Genomic DNA, 19984 nt, shown 5'->3' with positions numbered 1-19984 from the left:
CCCCTCACCTTGAACTTATGTCCCCTTGTGACTGACCATTCAGCTAAGGGGAACAGCTACTCCCTATCAACCCTGTCCATGCCCCTCATAATCTTGTACACCTCGATCAGGTCACCCCTCAGTCTTCTCTGCTCCAACGAAAACAACCCAAGTCTATCCAACCTCTCTTCATAACTTAAATGTTTAATCCCAGGCAACATCCTGGTGAATCTCCTCTGCACCCCCTCCAGTGCAATCACATCCTTCCTATAAAAGATAGTCATCAAGAAATCAAATAGGGAATTCAGAAGAAAATATTTTACCCAGAGAGTGCTGAGAATGTGGAACTTGCTACAATAGGGAGTGGTTGAGGTGAGTGGTATAGATGCATTTAAGGGGAGGTCAGATAAGCATGTGAGGAAGAAGTGAATAGAAGGTTAGATTGATAGGATTCAGTGAGGAAAGACTGGAGGAGTCTCGAGTGGAGCATAAATGTCGCATAGACTGGTTGGACCAAATGGCCTGCGTTGTCAACAAAAACAATGACAACATCTAAAACTTGTATGGTTATAGCATCTTTAGTGTACTTCACAGGAGCGTTACAAAACAAAAGTGAGGCACAAAGGACATATTGGACAGTTGACCAAAAGCTTAGTGAAGGAGGTAGGTTCCAAGGGATGTCTTAAAGGAGCAAAGAGAGATGGAGAGATATTGAAATGGAATTCCAGAGTTACTGTCCAGGCAACTGATGACATAACCATGAATAGTGGAATGAGTAAAAACAGGGATGCTCAAGAGGGCAGAATTAAATGAGTGCTGATATCTTGGAGGGTTGTAGGGCCAGAGGAGATTTCACTGATAGGGAAGGTGAGGCCATGGAGGGAGTTGAACACAAGGATTAAAATTTTAAAATCAAGGCATTGCTTAACTGGGAACCAATACAGTTCAGTGAGTGGTATTGGTGAACAGGATTCGGTGCAAGTTTTTTTCCTATATTCATATATTCATTCATGGGATGTGGGCTTTGCGAGCTAAGCCAGCATTTATTGCCCATCCCTAATTACCCTTGAGAAGGTGGTGGTGAACTGCCTTCTTGAACTGCTGCCACCCATGTGGTGTAGGTACACCCACAGTGCTGTTAGGAAGGGAATTACAGGATTTTGACCCAGCAACAGTAAAGGAACTGCAATATATTTCCAAGTCAGGATGGTGAGTGGCTTGGAGGGGAACTTCCAAGTGTTGGTGTTTCCCATGTATCAGCTGCTCTTGTCTTTCTGGATGGTAATGGTCATGGATTTGGAAGTTTGCTGTCAAAAAAGCCTTGGTGAATTCCTGCAGTGCATCTTGTAGGTGGTACACACTGCTGCCACTATGCATCACTGGTGGAGGTAGTGAATGTTAGTGGATGGGGTGCCAATCAAGCAGGCTGCTTTGTACTGGATGGTGTCAAGCTTCATGAGTATTGTTGGAGCAGCACTCATCCAGGAAAGTGGGGAGATTTCCATCACACTCCTGACTTGTGCCTTGTAGATGGTGGACGGGCTTTGGGGATTCAGGAGGTGAGTTACTCACCACAGGATTCTTAGCCTCTGACCTGCCCTTTAGCCACAGTATTTATATTGCTAGTCCAGTTCAGTTTCTGGGCAAATTAGGACATGGCAACAGAGTTTTGGATGATCTCAAGTTTACAGAGGGTAGAATGTGGGAAGCTGACCAGAAAAGTGTTGGAACAATCAAGTCTGAAGGTAAAAAAGGCATGGATGAGGGTTTCAGCAACTGATGAGCTGAGACGGGGTGAAGTAGGGTGAGGTTACATAGGTGGCATGGGTACATAATCTAAAACTCATCTCAGGGTTATATATGACACCAAGTTTGCAAACAGACTGGCTCAGTTTCAGACAGTTGCCAGGGAGAGGGATGGAGTCAGTAGCTAAGGAATAGAGTTTGTAGAAAGACCAAATACAATGGGCGGAATCGACTGATCCCAGTTGGTGTAGGGCATCATGGCGGGTCTGGGGGGGGGGGGGGATCAATTCAGCGTCCAGGGCAGAAATCGGTTTCACGCCAGCATGAAAGCACAGCAGGATCATCCGATGGTGTCAGCTATGGCAGAATGAGAACCACATTGGATGCCGACATGAACCCAATTTGCATTCTGGTAATGGGATGCAAAGTAAGGCCTGACTGGAATAGTTCCCCACACCAAATTTACTGTTACACTGGCGGGAAAACATGCCAGTCCAGAACACATCTGGACAAGTGTGACTTGCAGAATTGGGACTTAACTTTAGGGCCTTGCCCATATCGCAGACATCCAAGGAGAAGAAGATGCTGGAGCCCTACAGCATCAGACCCTGAAGGAACATGTGCATTGCATGCTGGGTGGATTCTCATGCACATTGCTACCCCACGAAGCAGCTCACAGAAGGTGGGAGGTCTGCTTCGGAACATGGCCATGGGCTGCTATGGATGATCAGCGAGGTGGGGTGGGGGTTGCAGAGAGGAAGGTCTAGGTGTGTGTGGGGAGGAAGGTGTACCAGGAGAGGGGGTTGTGTGGACAGGTTCAGAGTTGGGGAGTGAAGGTGTCGATCGGGGAGATGAAATTGGGAGTTTGGTGAGGGGCAAGAGGGAGTTCAGGAGGGGAAAAGGGAGTTTGCAGGGGTGGGAGACGGAGTTCAGAGGTGGGGGAGAGGGAGTTCGGTGGGGGGATGTTGTCCAGGAGGAGGAGGGAGTTCAGAGGGGGCCAGGTGCCTAGTGGGAGGAGGGAATAATGGTGGAGGAGGGAGTAAGAAAGGAGAAGGGAGGAAAGGTGAGGGGGGAAGTAAGGTTGGGGAATGTCCAGGTGAACATGCAAGGGAGGGGTCTGTGGAATCAATGACTGCCTCCTGGGAGTGAACTGAGGGTGGGCATGGTGGGAGAGAATGGTGAGTATGAGAGGAGGCAAAATGAGCTGGAAGTGTGGGAGGATGAGGGTGCATAGGTAGCAGTAGAAGGGATGGCAAAGGATGTTGGTGGAGACCCGGAGGCAGACACGGACTCTCAGTTGCAAAGGAGGAGCTCAATGTGGATGGGGGTGGGATTCTTAGGAAGGTAGGTAACATGCACATTCACCTGGATATCCCAGAAAGAAAAGGGTTTGGGCTGGTAGGTGATGGTGTGATTAGGGGGGTGAGGGTGGGGGTGGGAGAATGGACATGGGTGACTGGGGGAGGGTAAAGGAAGGGGAAGCTGATCAGAAACTTAATGACTAACATGGCTGTCGAAATGGAAAGTGAGCGGAGACTCATGTTGGACGGGCATGGGTGCTGCCTGGGAGTGTGTTCAGTGAATGTGTGGAGATGCAGATCAGCTCAGATGGACAACTGAAAAAGAACCCCAGAAACGCAGAGAACTCTCAAAGCCTGTAAATGAAGCTGAAAGACAACATTACACATTATTCAATGAAAGTGAATATATTTCCAGACTATAAAGTGACAAAATGTATTCACCTATGCGTTAAGAATTTCTTAACTTTTCTAGGCCTACCACTTCTTTTAGGTGCAGCCCTGACATCCACAGCAGGGGCAGAGACAGCCTGTGCAACGGTTGACCCTGTTGCCTCTGGTGACTTTGGTGCGTGTCCTCTGGAGAGCTGAGGCCCTGGGAACCCTGGCTTACTTTGGTTGTCCTCCTGTGGGCCAGCTGCTCCCTCTGTGGTGATGGAGGATGAGGTTGAGGGGGTCACAGGCAAAGGGGACTCCAAAGGAGCAGACAGCCTCTGAGATTCCTGAGTGGATGGCCCAGGGGTGTCCAGCTGCCGCTCCTCCTCCCTTTGGGTGCCCAAGTGCACCAGCCTGATTCCTTTAGGGGAAGGAGCACCTGGAGGGACATCCAGGTGCCCTGTTTGCCTCTTGCATTGCCACTGCAGGAACTTACCCATGGCTACCGCAATGGAGTGCAGGTCTGCGCACATCTCTGTATTCTGCTAGATCAGGGTCTCCATGGCATCCGTTATCCTCCCCATGGAGATCTCCATGTGCAAACATGTGGACACCATTTCATCAAAGAGCAGGCAGACACACTCCTCTGTCTCGTGTTGAGGGCTTCCAACAGCACTGTGTGATGTTCCCCCATCTTCTGTTGACTTTCCACGATGAGTTGGAAGGCCAAATCCAGAGGTTTGTCATCTGACTCGGACCTCGCAGATGCCTCTTCCCCAGCAGTCCTCCAATTTCCAGGGAGCTCAGCTGAACATGCCTCCTGCTGCTGCGGACACGTGTCTGTGCAGTGACCACCAGATTATGAACCAAGCCTGCTCTAGATCCAGGTCCCACCGAGGTGGGTGTCTCTGTGCTGGTGGAGGGTGTGGGTAAGCGCTGTGACAGATGGAAGATGTGTCCTATTGGCTGGAGGTGGGGACCTGGATGGAGTTGAGGGATTGGCAGGCTGATGGTGTCAATTGTTTGGCAGAGGGTCCTGTGAACCAAAGTAGAGATAATTAGTGCATGACAGCAGAGTCAAAAGCAGGAGAGAGAGCACTCACAGTTGCTTTGAGAGAGGGATGATGCAGTGCAGGATCCTCACTTGGGTATTCACTGCCGACCTCACCATTACCACAGGCACGTTTCACGTCCTCACCAGTCAGCGCAATGGCACACTCCTCAAAGTGAGTGAAGGGTCTAATCTGGGCCACTCCACCCCCAGTCTGCGACCTCTCCCTGCTGATGTGAGCCAGCTTCTCCTGCATGAAAACAGATGGAGAGAGTGTGAGCAGGACACAGGGCACTGCATGGAATGTTTGTGTGGTAAGTGGAGTCATGGACGGAATGAGGACGTGAGCTCCAGAGGATATGAGCCTGATGGGGAGGTGAGGGTGTATGTGAGAGTTAGTGGTGTTGTCCCTGAAGGTGTGAGATCCCTGTGGATATGTGATGGGTTTGTGAGTGTATGAGTTGCAAGTGATAAGGTAGTTGACTTACCCTGGTGGAACAGATGAGAACATTCATTATCTTCCGGTACAGGATGGCTGGCCTCCTCTGTGCTCTGGTAGCACTGACCACTGCTGCCACCACCTCCCAGGCCAGATTGGTGACTCTGGTGGACCTCCTGCAGCCAGAGTAGGGGTAGAGGACATTGCGGTAGCCTTCACTGCGTCAGCAGGTGTCCCAGAGAAGCATCACTAAATTTGGGGGCTGGCGCCGCCTTTGCTTCTGGGGCCATTTGTTGCCTGGAACAGTCCTGGTCTAAAGACATGAAGTAGGCATGCGCTCTGGTGCGTTTTAAATATGGTGCCCGGAGCAAAGGTCATGGCGTGGCAGGCAAATCTGAGCCTGCCCACCAGCGATCTGGAGTGAATGCATTATTAATGAGGCAGGACGCACTGGGAATGGGACAATACAGAGCGAAAACCTGCCACTGCGGCCAACAGGTATAATGACATTCTCCACGCCCACTACTGCACTTAGCATAAATCTGGGACAATTCCGCCCATTGTCTTCAGTCTTCCCAATACTTGGAGGAAATTTCAGCTCATCCAATACTGGTATTTGGACAGTCTGCTAATTTAGAGAGAGTGGAGGGGTCACAGGAGTGAGTGGTGAGGTAGAGCTGGGTGTCACAGTGTGGATATGAAAATGAATGCTGTGTTTTCAGATGATTTTACTGAGGGGCAGCCTGTAGATGAGAAATAGGCCAAGAATAGGCCAAGAATTGATCCTTGAGGAACCCCAGAGTTAACATTGCAGGAGCAGGAAGAGAAGTCATCAGCATCATTCTCTGACTTCAATTAGATAAGAATGGAAGCAAATGAAGGCCTTTGCACCCAGCTCCAACACTTTGGTATGTGTCAGGGGCAGAAACCTGATTGGAGGAGAGTCCTGAATGCAGAGTTCCAGGAAATATGGGCAGGGATTTGGGAGGTGACAACACGCTCAAGGTCTTTGAAAGGGAAAGGGAGGTTGGAGATGGGCGATAGTAGTTCACAAGGACAGAGGGGTCAAGTGTTGGTTTTTTGAGCAGAGGTGTGATGACAGCTGATTTGAAGAAGTCAGAACCATTAACAATATCAGCTAACAGTGAAAGCCAGGAAGCATCCTGAACTATATATTCAGTATAATTCTTTGTATTAATCTACTCTCAAGCAAATGTAGGTCAGGTTTATGCAGCCTACCCTCATAATTGAACCCTTTAGAACCAGTATTATTCACATGAAACAGGAAGTACAACATGGAGGAGGAATCTTCTGGAATAAAGAAAAATCAATGCACAATGTGGCATGTTAATTAGCGCAAGAATATCTTCTCTAATCCTTCTCTTACTTCATTGCTAGAGCTTCAAATGATCTGCTTTATGGCTAGGGCTGCAGTGCCAATAAGCTGAGGGAATGAGCTTGGCGCAGGCTCCATATCTGCTAATTGCATCTCGAGTCAAAGGCAGTTACTGAATGGAAATATTGTCAGAGGGAAAGTTGCTAAGTGCACTGCAGTGCAATGAGACACCACACAAAGTTTAGGTTTGATTGATATTGAGTAGCGAGTGCACTGAACTCAGTGGCCGGAGAGCTACAGTTGGTCTTTACTGTTTCCTTGGCAAAAAAGAACTCCATTTATATATCGCCTTCTGTGACCTCAGATATCCTGAAGTATTTCACAGCCAATTAGAAACAGCATTGTATTCACTATGGTAAGGCTGAAAACAAATCATTTTTGAGTTATTCCCCGATAAAGTGTCAGCTGAGCACAAGATCAGCCTCAGCCAGCATGCCCATAATTTCCCAATAGCCTGTCAGCACTCAGCATCCAGGTGCACACATGATGAGCAGCCATTTGAGCAAGGAGCAAGTGGGTCAACTGCAGCTATGGAATCTCACTATGCAACAGTTTGTGTCTGCTGGAGAGGAGGAAAGAGTAGTGCGACTAATATCAGTCAGAGAAGGACCTGAAATGAACCTGAAATTGGCTGCAGCAAACCTTAAAAGCCAGGCTGCAGTACTTCTACAGATGAGCACATTCTGAATGCTGTTCAAACGTTCAGATAGTGTTATAATTATGGTTTTATTTAATGTGTAATGTACCTTTAAGAATAATACTTGGTATGGAAAATCACATGATCTGTAATAACCAATAGGAGAGTAGCGTGGGCTGCCTCAGCAGACAGTGTGGAGATAGAATTGAAGTTGAAAACACACATGTAGTTGCTGCTGAGTATATTGTAAACAAACTTATGTTTCCACCCAAGAAGTGTCTGCAGTTCGGCCCTATCATTAATAGTACAACTTGGCCATCCTACAACAAACTAGCAATGAGAATAAAGCCGGATTGAACAGAAGAAGTCAAGTTAAAAAGAAATCGGCACTGTACCTCACCCAGTGATTGTAAGTAACAATTGTAAGCTAGAATTGAAGACGTTATCCTCCCTCAAAATGCCACAATTTGGGAGAATTGGTCCTTTTGAACCTGCCACAAATGATTAGTCGCAATAAATAGAATGCTGCACGTTCTTTTTTCACATGAATGAGATTACAGGGGAAGAGAAGAGGTGAGCAAACCTCTTGAGTACTTGTGGCAGCGAAACCTATGGTTTGATTCGAAGTTTGATGGCATCCAATGCCCCAGATTCAAAAAATTTTGTTAATTGGTGGACCTCATTAAGGGTCACTTTCAACCCAAGCCCTGAAGTCATGATGCAGAGGTTCAGGTTTAATTCACAAAATAGAGCCCCGGGTGAGACAATTGCATGCTACATGGCAAATTTGAAGTAGTTAAGGGAACATTATGAGTTTGGTACGATTCTGAATGACATGCTCAGAGATTGTTTAGTGTGTGGTGTGAAAGAGGACTCAATTCAGAAAAGATTATTGTCCAAAGTGAATCTGGATTTCAAGAAGGCGCGAGAGATAATGCTGGCCATGGAAAGCAATGTAAGAGATTCAAAAGCAATATAGGGTGCTTGAAATGGCGCCATCCTCCACATCAGGTGGGAAACCTCAGCCGAGAGAGGCGCGGGAAAGCAAGACTCCACTGAGAAGCGGGAAATAGCCCAAGCTAGCCGAAGAATAAAGAAAAGCAACTTAGCAGCAAAATCAAAGAATAATTTTAATAGAGGTGGAAGCGAGCAAGAGAGCAGTCTTTTAGCAATTGGCACTTTAAAAAAATAGAATTCTATTATTGTCACAGAAATAGACATATGATGAGGCAATGCAAGGAAAAATTCAAGCAAACTTGTAAACAAAAGAAGAAGCCCAATGAAATCTACAATGTAGAAGAGCCTGAAACAGTAAATTCTGATATTTAAACATAGAAACATAGAAAATAGCCCTTCGAGCCTGCTCTGCCATTCATTATGATCATGGCTGATCATCCAACTCAATAGCCTGCTCCCGCTTTCTCCCCATATCCTTTAATCCCTTTCGTCCCAAGAGCTATATCTAACTCCTTCTTGAAAACATACAACATTTTAGCCTCAACTACTTTCTGTGGTAACGAATTCCACAGGCTCACCACTCTCTGGGTGAAGAAATTTCTCCTCATCTCAGTCCTAAATGGTCTACCCCATATCCTCAGACTGTGACCCCTGGACTGGACTCCCCCACCATCGGGAACATCCTTCCTGCACCTATCCTGTCTAGTCCTATCAGCATTTTATAGGTTTCTATGAGACCCCCTCATTCTTCTGAACTCCAGTGAATATAATCCTAACCGACTCAATCTCTCCTCATATGTCAGCCCCACCATCCCAGGAATCAGTCGGGTAAACCTTCGCTTCACTCCCCCTATAGCAAGAACATCCTTCCTCAGATAAGGAGACCAAAACTGCACACAATATTCCAGGTGTGGTCTCATCAAGGCCCTGTATAATCGCAGCAAGACATCCCTGCTCCTGTACTCAAATTCTCTGGCTGTGAAGGCCAACATACCATTTGCCTTCTTTACCACCTGTTGCACCTGCATGCTTACCTTCAACAACTGGTGTACAAGGGCACCAAGGTCTCATTGCACATTCCCCTCTCTCAATTTATAGCTGCTCGGATAATAATCTGTCTTCCTGTTTTTGCTACCAGAGTGGATAACCTCACATTTATCTACATTATACTGCATCTGCCATGCATTTGCCCACTCACTTAGCTTGTCCAAATCACACTGAAGCATCTCTGCATCCTCTTCACAGCTCACCCTCCCACACAGCTTTGTCTCATCTGCAAATTTGGAGGTATTACATTTGGTTCCCTCATCAAAATCATTAATATATATTGTGAATAGCTGGGGTCCCAGCACCAATCCCTGTGGTACCCCACTAATCAATATCTGCCATTCGGAAAAAGACTTGTTTATTCCTACACTTTGTTTCCTGTCTGCCAACCAGTTTTCTATCCATCTCAACACTACCCGCATCCTATGCGCTTTAATTTTACACACTAATCTCTTATGTGGGACTTTGTCGAAAGCCTTCTGAAAGTCCAAATAAACCACATCCACTGGCTCCCCCTCATCAACTCTACTAGTTACATCCTTGAAAAATTCCAGTAGATTTGTCAAGCATGATTTCCCTTTCACAAATCCATGCTGACTTTGTCCAATTCTGTTCAGCTATTAAAGCTTTTATAATGGACTCTAGAATGTTCCCCACTAACGACGTCAGGCTGACTGGCCTATAATTCCCTTCTTTCTCTCTACGTCCCTTTTTAAATAGTGGAGTTAGATTAGCTACCCTCCAATCTGTAGGAACTGTTTCAGAGTCTATAGAATCTCGGAAGATGACCACCAATGCCTCCACTATTTTCAGGGCCACTTCCTTAAGTAATTGAGATGTAGATTATCAGGTCCTGGGGATTTATTGGCCTTCGATCCCATCAATTTCCCCAACACCATTTCCCTATTAATACTAATTTTTTTCAGTTCAACCCTGTCACTAAACCTTGTGTTCCTCAACATTTCTGGTATGTTATTTATATCCTCCTTATTGAAGACAGAACCAAAGTATATATTTAGTTGAAAACAAAAACAGAATTACCTGGAAAAACTCAGCAGGTCTGGCAGCATCGGCGGAGAAGAAAAGGGTTGACGTTTCGCGTCCTCATGACCCTTCAACAGAACTGATCGTTCTTTACAAGAATAGGGAAATATAAGCTGGATTAAGGTTGGGGGGGGTGGGGAGAAGTGGAGGGGGGAGGTGTTAGGATGGGAGCAGATCATCAAAAGATGTCACAGATGAAAGAACACAGGTGTTGAAGTTGGTGATATTATCTAAACGAATGTGCTAATTAAGAATGGATGGTAGGGCACTCAAGGTATAGCTCTAGTGGGGGTGGGGGAGCATAAAAGATTTAAAAATAATGGAAATAGGTGGGAAAAGAAAAATCTATATAAATTATTGGAAAAAAAAAGGAAGGGGGAAGAAACAGAAAGAGGGTGGGGATGGAGGAGGGAGTTCAAGACCTAAAGTTGTTGAATTCAATATTCAGTCTGGAAGGCTGTAAAGTGCCTAATCGGACTGTCCACCAATACCCATTACAAGCCTATTGACTCCCAGAGCTACCTCGACTACAGCTCCTCACACCCTGCTTCCTGTAAGGACTCCATCCATTCTCTCAGTTCCTTTGCATCTGTTCTGATGATGCTACCTTCAAAAACAGTTCCTCTGACATGTCCTCCTTCTTCCTTAACCGAGGTTTTCCACCCACGGTCGTTGACAGAGCCCTCAACCGTGTCTGCCCATCTTCCGCACATCCGCCCTCACACCTTCTCCTCCCTCCCAGAAACATGATAAGGTCCCCCTTGTCCTCACTTATCACCCCACCAGCCTCCGCATTCAAAGGATCATCCTCCGCCATTTCTGCCAACTCCAGCATGATGCCACCACCAAACACATCTTCCCTTCACCCCCCCCCCCCCCCCCCCCCCGTCGGCGTTCCATAGGGATCGTTCCCTCCGGGACACCCTGGTCCACTCCTCCATCACCCCCTACTCCTCAACCCCCACCTATGGCACTACCCCATGCTCATGCAAAAGATGTAACACCTGCCCCTTCACTTCCTCTCTCCTCACCATCCAAGGGCCCAAACACTCCTTTCAAGTGAAGCAGCATTTCACTTGCATTTCCCCCAACTTAGTCTACTGTATTCGTTGCTCCCAATGTGGTCTCCTCTACATTGGAGAGACCAAACGTAAACTGGGCGACCGCTTTGCAGAACACCTGCAGTCTGTCTGCAAGAATGACCCAAACCTCCCTGTCACTTGCCATTTTAACACTCCACCCTGCTCTCTTGCCCACATGTCTGTCCTTGGCCTGCTGCATTGTTCCAGTGAAGCCCAACGCAAACTGGAGGAACAGCACCTCATCTTCCGACAAGGCACTTTACAGCTTTCCGGACTGAATATTGAATTCAACAACTTTAGATCTTGAGCTCCCTCCTCCATCCCCACTTGCTTTCTGTTTCTTCCCCCTTCCTTTTGTTTTTTTTTCAATAATTTATATAGATTTTTCTTTTCCCACCTATTTCCATTATTTTTAAATCTTTTATGCTCCCCCCACCCCCACTAGAGCTATACCTTGAGTGCCCTACCATCCATTCTTAATTAGCACATTCGTTTAGATAATATCACCAACTTCAACACCTATGTGTTCTTTTGTTCCTTTGTCTGTGACATCTTTTGATGATCTGCTCCTATCACTGCTTGCTTGTCCCTACAACAACACCCCCCCTCCACTTCTCCCCCCACCAACCGCCCCCCCACCTTAAACCAGCTTATATTTCACCCCTCTCATTGTAAAGAAAAATCAGTTCTGTTGAAGGGTCATGAGGACTCGAAACGTCAACTCTTTTCTTCTCCGCCAATGCTGCCAGACCTGCTGAGTTTTTCCAGGTAATTCTGTTATTGTTTTGATTTCCAGGATCCGCAGTTTTTTGTTTTTATCCTGCTATTTCTACTCTGACTAGCACATGGCACTGATAGTAATCCTGAGATCACTACCTTTGAGGTTCTGTTTTTCAACTTACTTCCACCTCCCTATATTCTGCTTTTAGGACCTCACCCCTTTTTTTTAACCTATGTCATTTGTATCAATGTGTACCATGACCACTGGCTGTTCGGTCTCCCCCTTCAGGATGTCCTTAGCCACTCTGAGACATCCTTGACCCCAGCACTAGGGAGGCAACATACCATCCTGGAGTCTTGTTTGCGGCCACCGAAACACCTATCTATCCCCCTTACAATTGAACCCCCTATAACTATTGCATTCCCACACTTTTTACTCCTCCCCTGTGCAGCAGAGCCAACCATGGTGCAACGAATTTGGCTGTTGCTGCTTTCCCTTAGAGGCCATTCCCCTCAACATTATCCAACGTGGTATATCTGTTTTGCAGAGGAATAGCCACAGGAGGTTCCTGCACTGCCTGTCTAGTCCTCTTGCTCTGCCTGGTGATCACCCATTCCCTTCCTGCCTGTGGACTCTTTGCCTGGGGTGTGACCATCTCTCTATACGTGCTTTCCACGATATCCTCCGCCTCATGGATGCTCCATAATGTCCCCAGCTGCCGATCCAGCTCCGAAACCTGGGCTTCCAGGAGCTGCAGCTGGAGACACTTCCCGCACACATGCTGGCCCCAGGCACTGGAAATGTTCCTGGCTTCCCACTAGAGCAGGAGGAGCACACCATCCCTTTGAGCTCTCTTGCCATGACTTACCCCTATAAATTAAATTAAACCTTTGGGAAGATACTTAATATCAAATAATATCAATTACTCAAGGGCCTTTCTTCCTTGCTCCTCATTGTTACAGAATATAGCCCTTACAAATGATGAACCACAAAATAAGACCTTAAAAACTATAAGCGATAAAAGTAGTAAATGCTTCCCCAACCGTTCTCAAAGGATCACCTCGTTCCCTCTTCAGCAAACTCCCAAAGCAGCACTCCAGTGCAGACTGTGATGCTGACTGCAAGATGCTCTTCCCAGACTGCTTCACCATGATGCTGACTGCAGGACACTCTTCCCAGACTCTGTTGTTTAATCTGAAAGTTGGAAAGACAGAATCAATATTTGTCACAGTGAAAGTAAATGGCAAACCTGTTAGAATGGAAGCGGACATTGGAGCTTCCACTACAGTAATTGGGGAAGATACCTTCAGATATCTGAATAATGGTGAACATCAAATAAGTTCAGAAGAAACAGCTGCCAAGCTAAAAACATATACGGGTGAAGACATTCAAATAAAAGGCATAAGCAGAGTAACTAAAACAAAAACAGAATTACCTGGAAAAACTCAGCAGGTCTGGCAGCATCGGCGGAGAAGAAAAGAGTTGATGTTTCGAATCCTCATGACCCTTCGACAGAACTTGAGTTCGAGTCCAAGAAAGAGTTGAAATATAAGATGGTTTAAAGTGTGTGTGGGGGGGTGCGGAGAGATAGAGAGACCGAGAGGTGGGGGGGCGGGGTGTGGTTGTAGGGACAAACAAGCAGTGATAGAAGCAGATCATCAAAAGATGTCAACGACAATAGTACAAAAGAACACATAGGTGTTAAAGTTAAAGTTGGTGATATTATCTAAACGAATGTGCTAATTAAGAATGGATGGTAGGGCACTCAAGGTATAGCTCTAGTGGGGTTTTTTTTAAATGGAAATAGGTGGGAAAAGGAAAATCTTTATAATTTATTGGAAAAAAAAGGGAAGGGGGAAACAGAAAGGGGGTGGGGATGGGGGAGGGAGCTCACGACCTAAAGTTGTTGAATTCAATATTCAGTCCGGATGGCTGTAAAGTGCCTAGTCGGAAGATGAGGTGTTGTTCCTCCAGTTTGCGTTGGGCTTCACTGGAACAATGCAGCAAGCCAAGGACAGACGTGTGGGCAAGAGAGCAGGGTGGAGTGTTAAAATGGCAAGCGACAGGGAGGTTTGGGTCATTCTTGCGGACAGACCGCAGGTGTTCTGCAAAGCGGTCGCCCAGTTTACGTTTGGTCTCTCCAATGTAGAGGAGACCACATTGGGAGCAACGAATACAGTAGACTAAGTTGGGGGAAATGCAAGTGAAATGCTGCTTCACTTGAAAGGAGTGTTTGGGTCCTTGGACGGTGAGGAGAGAGGAAGTGAAGGGGCAGGTGTTGCATCTTTTGCGTGGGCATGGGGTGGTGCCATAGGAGGGGGTTGAGGAGTAGGGGGTGATGGAGGAGTGGACCAGGGTGTCCCGGAGGGAGCGATCCCTACGGAATGCCGATAAGGGGGGTGAAGGGAAGATGTGTTTGGTGGTGGCATCATGCTGGAGTTGGCGGAAATGGCGGAGGATGATCCTTTGAAAGCGGAGGCTGGTGGGGTGATAAGTGAGGACAAGGGGGACCCTATCATGTTTTTGGGAGGGAGGAGAAGGCGTGAGGGCGGATGCGCGGGAGATGGGCCGGACACGGTTGAGGGCTCTGTCAACGACCGTGGGTGGAAAACCTCAGTTCAGGAAGAAGGAGGACATGTCAGAGGAACTGTTTTTGAATGTAGCATCATCGGAACAGATGCGACGGAGGCAAAGGAACTGAGAGAATGGGATGGAGTCCTTACAGGAAGCGGGGTGTGAGGAGCTGTAGTTGAGATAGCTGTGGGAGTCGGTGAGTTTGTAATGGATATTGGTGGACAGTCTATCACCAGAGATTGAGACAGAGAGGTCAAGGAAGGGAAGGGAAGTGTCAGAGATGGACCACGTGAAAATGATGGAGGGGTGGAGATTGGAAGCAAAATTAATAAATTTTTCCAAGTCCTGACGAGAGCATGAAGCGGCACCGAAGTAATCATCGATGTACCGGAGAAAGAGTTGTGGAAGGGGGCCGGAGTAGGACTGCAACAAGGAATGTTCCACATACCCCATAAAGAGACAGGCATAGCTGGGGCCCATGCGGGTACCCATTGCCACACCTTTTATTTGGAGTAAGTGAGAGGAGTTGAAGGAGAAATTGTTCAGCGTGAGAACAAGTTCAGCCAGACGGAGGAGAGTAGTGGTGGATGGGGATTGTTCGGGCCTCTGTTCGAGGAAGAAGCTAAGGGCCCTCAGACCATCCTGGTGGGGGATGGAGGTGTAGAGGGATTGGACGTCCATGGTGAAGAGGAAGCGGTTGGGGCCAGGGAACTGGAAATTGTTGATGTGACGTAAGGTGTCAGAGGAATCAAGCTTATATTTCAACTCTTTCTTGGACTCGAACTCAAGTTCTGTCGAAGGGTCATGAGGACTCGAAACGTCAACTCTTTTCTTCTCCGCCGATGCTGCCAGACCTGCTGAGTTTTTCCAGGTAATTCTGTTTTTGTTTTGGATTTCCAGCATCCGCAGTTTTTTTGTTTTTATATAAGCAGAGTAACTGTCCATTATGGAAGCCAATCAGCAAAGCTATCCTTGATGGTGGTAGCAGGTGAAGGGCCCAACCTCCTGGGACAAAATTGGGTAGAGGAGATTAAGTTAGAATGTGCTGAAATTTTCCAGTTCAGATCAAGTGGGCTACCAGAGCTATTTAGGAAGTACGCCACCATCTTCAAGGACCAACTAGGGAAAATCCAGGGCCTGCAGACCAAGATTCATGCAGATCCAGAAGCAACTGCTCGCTTCATGAAGGTGCCACATGCCCTGAGAGAAAAAGTCAACATTGAACTGAACAGACTAGAGAAACTGGGCATTATACAACCTGTTCAGTTCTCAGAATGGGCAGCACCCAAAGTCCACATCCTTAAACCCGACCAAAGTGTCCAAATTTGTGCAGACTACAAACTGATGGTTAATAAATTAGCTAAGCTAGACAGGCACCCCATTCCAAAAATCGAAGACCTGTATGCCAAACTGCCAGGAGGAGCAACGTACACAAAGCTTGACATGATTCAATGCTTATCGACAACTAGAGTTGGATAATGCCTCCCCAGAATTTGTCACAATTAATACCCATAAAAGGTTGTCCCAGTATAGACAATTGCCTATTGGTGTCTCTTCCACTTGTGCCATTTTTCAGAGAACAATGGAAAGCTTACTGCAGGGACTGCCCCAGGTTGTAGTCAATTTAGATGATGTGCTGATGACAGGAATCATTGAAAAAGAGCATTTCACAAACTTAGAAGAAGTCTTAAAACGTTTCTTGCAAGCTGGAGCACATTTTAAAAAAGTGCACATTCCAATCGAGAGAGTTAATCTATTTGGTCACTGGGTAAATTCACAGGGCCTCCACCCAGTTGAGGAGAAAGTGAGAGCAATAAGAGAGGTACACTCTTAAAGAACGCTTTCAAGCTCAAATCATTCCTAAGAATGATCAACTATTATGGGCAGTTCTTACCCAATTTGTCTACAGCGCTGGCTCCCCCGCCCTGCATTCTCTACTCAAAAACAACTAATGTTGGTCTTGGGGGGCACCCCAGAAAGAAGCTTTATAAAGGTGAAACAATTGTTGCACACGTCCATTCTATTAGTGCATTATGACCAGGCGAAAGAATTGGTGCTGACATGTGACACATCCCCTTATGGCAAGGAAACAGTGCTCTCTCATTAGATGTTTGACGGCATGGAACGGCCAATAGGCTATGTATCAAGAATATTCACCACAGCAGAAAAGAGATACTCATAGATAGAAAAAGAAGGCTTGTCCATCATCTTTGGTGTCAAGGAATTTCACCAGTATGTACATGGCCGCCATTTTATGATTGTTTCAGACCACAAACCATTGCTAGGTTTACTTAGTGAGGACAAGGCTGTACCACCATAACCTCAGCAAGAATACAACAATGGGCTTTAATTCTGGCAGCATACGAATACACTTTCACACATAGGTTTGGCAATCAAATCGCAAACGCCAATGCCCTTAATCATTTGCCTTTACAAGAAAATGATGAGCAAGTCCCAGTTCCACAGGAACTTATTTTACTGTTAAATTTCTTAGACACCCCCCAACATGTGCTCGACAGATCAGAGGCTGGACAAGTCGGGACCCAGTCCTATCTCAGGTTGAGAACAAGTGCTACATGGTTGGTCACAGGAGCCTGTATCTGACAAAATGAAACTGTACTTCAACAGAAAACATGAAATAACCAGCTAGGATGGCATCTTATTGTGGGGAGCACGAGTGATAGTTCCTCCAAAGGGAAGGGAGCCACTTTTAATTGAACTACACAGTGCCCATCCAGGAATTTCCCGAATGAAGACCATAGCATGGAGCTGACTATGGTGGCCTGGGATGGATGGTGAAATAGAGAGTTTAGTAAAGCATTGTGTGTAATGTCAGCAACTGCAAAAGTTGCCAGTGACAGCTCCATTACGCCAATGGGAGTGGCCAGGAAGACCCTGGGCGCAGTTATACATTGAGAACGTTGGACCTTTCCTGGGAACAATGTTTCTGCTCATTATCAATGCCCATTCAAAATGGTTGGGTGTATATGAGGTGAAGTCACCAACATCGAGCGCCACACTTGAGAAACTGTTTCAGAGTTTTGCCATTCACTGACTACCAGAAGTAGTCATTTCTGATAACAGCATGGTATTTACAAGTGCTGAGTTGTAACAGTTTATCAGCCTCAATGGTGTCACTCATGTGAAAACGGCACCCTACCACTCTTCTGCAAACAGACTGGCCAAAAGGGTGATTCAAACATTCAAGACAGGCATATAAAAGCTAACTGGTGATTCCTTGGCGACCAAGCTAGCATGCTTTCTTTTTCATTAAAGGACTCCCTCTCACACAACAACAGGTGTCACACCTACGGAGTTATTGAAACGCCATCTCAGGATGAAATTGAGCTTAATAATGCTGAATTTAGAGGGGAAGGTGGAGAGAAGCTAGGGGAGCCAGTAAACTAGACATGACTGGCATAGTCATGAGAAGAAATTGACTGTGGGAGAGCCACTATACGTGAAGAACTTCAGGGAAGGACCAAAGTGGTTACCGGGTGAAATAAGTATGGTGACTGAACCTTTATCTTACCACGTGGAGGTGTAAGGTGGGATCATCTCTAAACATGAGGACCATTTAAGGAAGAGAGAAACAAATCAGCAAGATTTGGTTCCACCAGTGATCATGACCGGATCTGCATTTCCTGTTGAAAATATTCAACCCAGGACTGACATGTCTGATATTCCTGTAAGAGTTGAGGATACAGAACTTCAAGTGCCCACTGAAGCACCTGATGTTAGAGCAACTCAGAAAATGAGGTTCCTCACAAAGAATCTGAGGTGGTGGAGCTGTGATGTTCCACACATACCAGGAAACTGAACTTGTAAATTCCTTACCCAGTGTAAATATTACGTTATCTTGAAAAATATGTACTTGTAAATATAATATGTATTGCCAAGTTAAAGGAGGAGGAATGTAGTAATTCTGGTTTTATTTAGTGTAATGTACCTTTAAGAATAATGCTTGTTAAGGAAGAATACATGGTCTGTAGTAACTAATAGGAGAGTAGCGCAGGCTATCTCAGCAATCAGTGTAGAGATAGAGTTGGAGTTGAAAGCGTGTAGTTGCTGCTGAGTATATTATAAATAAACTTAAAGTTTACAGCCAAGAAGTGTTTGTAGTTCAACTCTATCAATAATAGTACAACTCAGCCACCCTACAACATATAGCAATTGGCAAGACTCAATATTATGGTATCATTAATATTCTCCATCCCTGCAGCTGCCCATCTGCTGTTGAATCCTGCATCCAGGCAATTGTTACCTCCAGGATTGACAATCCCAATGCTTTTTTGGAAAACCCCCCATCTTGTAATCTCCATAAACTTAAGCTCTTCCAAATCTTTGCATATCTTAACTTGTGCCAAATCCTGTTCCACCCATCATTCCTGTGTTGGTGAGCAATACATCAATTTTAAAATTCTCATCCTCCTACTCATATTCCTCCATGGCTTTGCCCCAGTCTATCAACAAAACCTCCTCCAGTCCTACAACTCTCCAAAAACTCTGTGTTCCTCCAGTGCTGGACTCTTATGCATCCCCGATTCCCTCCTGGTGGCCATGCTTTCAGCTACCTGGGCTCTAAGCACTGCAATTCCTCCACTCAACCTCTCCATCTTGCACTCTGCTCCTTTACAGCTCTCCTACCCTACCTCACTGTGTCCCCTTCCTTAGCTCAGTGTCAATTTTCATCCAATTATACTCCCATAGATGACTTACTGAACTTTAACTCCATTTAAATGTAGTCATTGATAAGAGTAACCCCCACCCCAGGTACAAATCAGGCTACTTTGAACAAAAGTAGGAGTGTTATTCACACTGTCCTGGCCAGCAATTAACCTTCAATCAACATCACTAAAAACACATGATTTGATCATTATCACATTGCTGTTTGTGAGACTCTGCTGTGTGTGAATTGGCTGTTGCATTTCTTACATTACATAATGACTGAGAATTGCTTCATTGGCTGTAAAGTATGTGACATTCTGAGGTTATGACATGTGCCATATAAATGCAAGTTCTCTGCCTTATGCACAGTGCCTATTAATTAATGCTGGAAAGCATCAATGCTCGCCAGTTTATAACGGCACAACTGGTTGTGACCAGCAACTAGTTGAAATATCTCTGAGCTGTGAAGCCAGCTGGTAACACATTTGTCCCAAATTCCTATGAGCACCAATTTAATTCAAATCAACCATTAACTGAGTTATTCTCATTGGTTGTGATCCCCGTGTTTTCTCAGCTTCTATGATTTTCATTTCTTGTTCTCATCTCAGAGATTCACATTTTTGGATGTCTCTGTGTTCTGTTATTTCTAGCACTGAGTTGAGGATTTTAATTGCACTCTTTGGCAAAAACTTTGCGTGTGGGCATTTAAACTGTCCCCAGGTGAATTACCCACTGGTATGCCATCTGATCACCCTATCTTCCATTTAATCTTTCCATCCACAGCTGATGATGAAGGACACCAGCCTGAAAACCAGCAGGGTCCTTCTTTAATTGGGTGGACAGGCTCTGATTGTGATACTGGGGAAAGCCGCACTAGCTAGAGATGAAGACGGCATTAAGAAGGTCTAGGACTAGGAATTCTTGAAGGAAAGCCCTTCAACATTTCTTGTGGGTCAAGAGGAGCAGGTGA

General features: G+C 46.0%; 1 protein-coding gene across 1 annotated transcript in view; it reads left to right on the top strand.

The window, feature by feature from the left end:
* The first annotated feature begins 2974 nt into the window (after positions 1–2974).
* Positions 2975–19984, top strand: part of LOC121282410 (tubby-related protein 3-like) — a 193707-nt gene continuing 176697 nt past the window's right edge. Inside the window, exons 1-2 of the mRNA XM_041196126.1 lie at positions 2975–3069; positions 15411–15534. Of these exons, the coding sequence (XP_041052060.1) occupies positions 2975–3069; positions 15411–15534 (219 nt within the window). The remainder of the gene's footprint in view (positions 3070–15410; positions 15535–19984) is intronic.

This window comes from Carcharodon carcharias, chromosome 9 (assembly GCF_017639515.1).
Source record: "Carcharodon carcharias isolate sCarCar2 chromosome 9, sCarCar2.pri, whole genome shotgun sequence".
Taxonomy (NCBI): Eukaryota; Metazoa; Chordata; class Chondrichthyes; order Lamniformes; family Lamnidae; genus Carcharodon; species Carcharodon carcharias.
The sequence above is the reverse complement of the archived record's forward strand: the minus strand, read 5'-3'. Positions and strand labels throughout refer to the sequence as shown.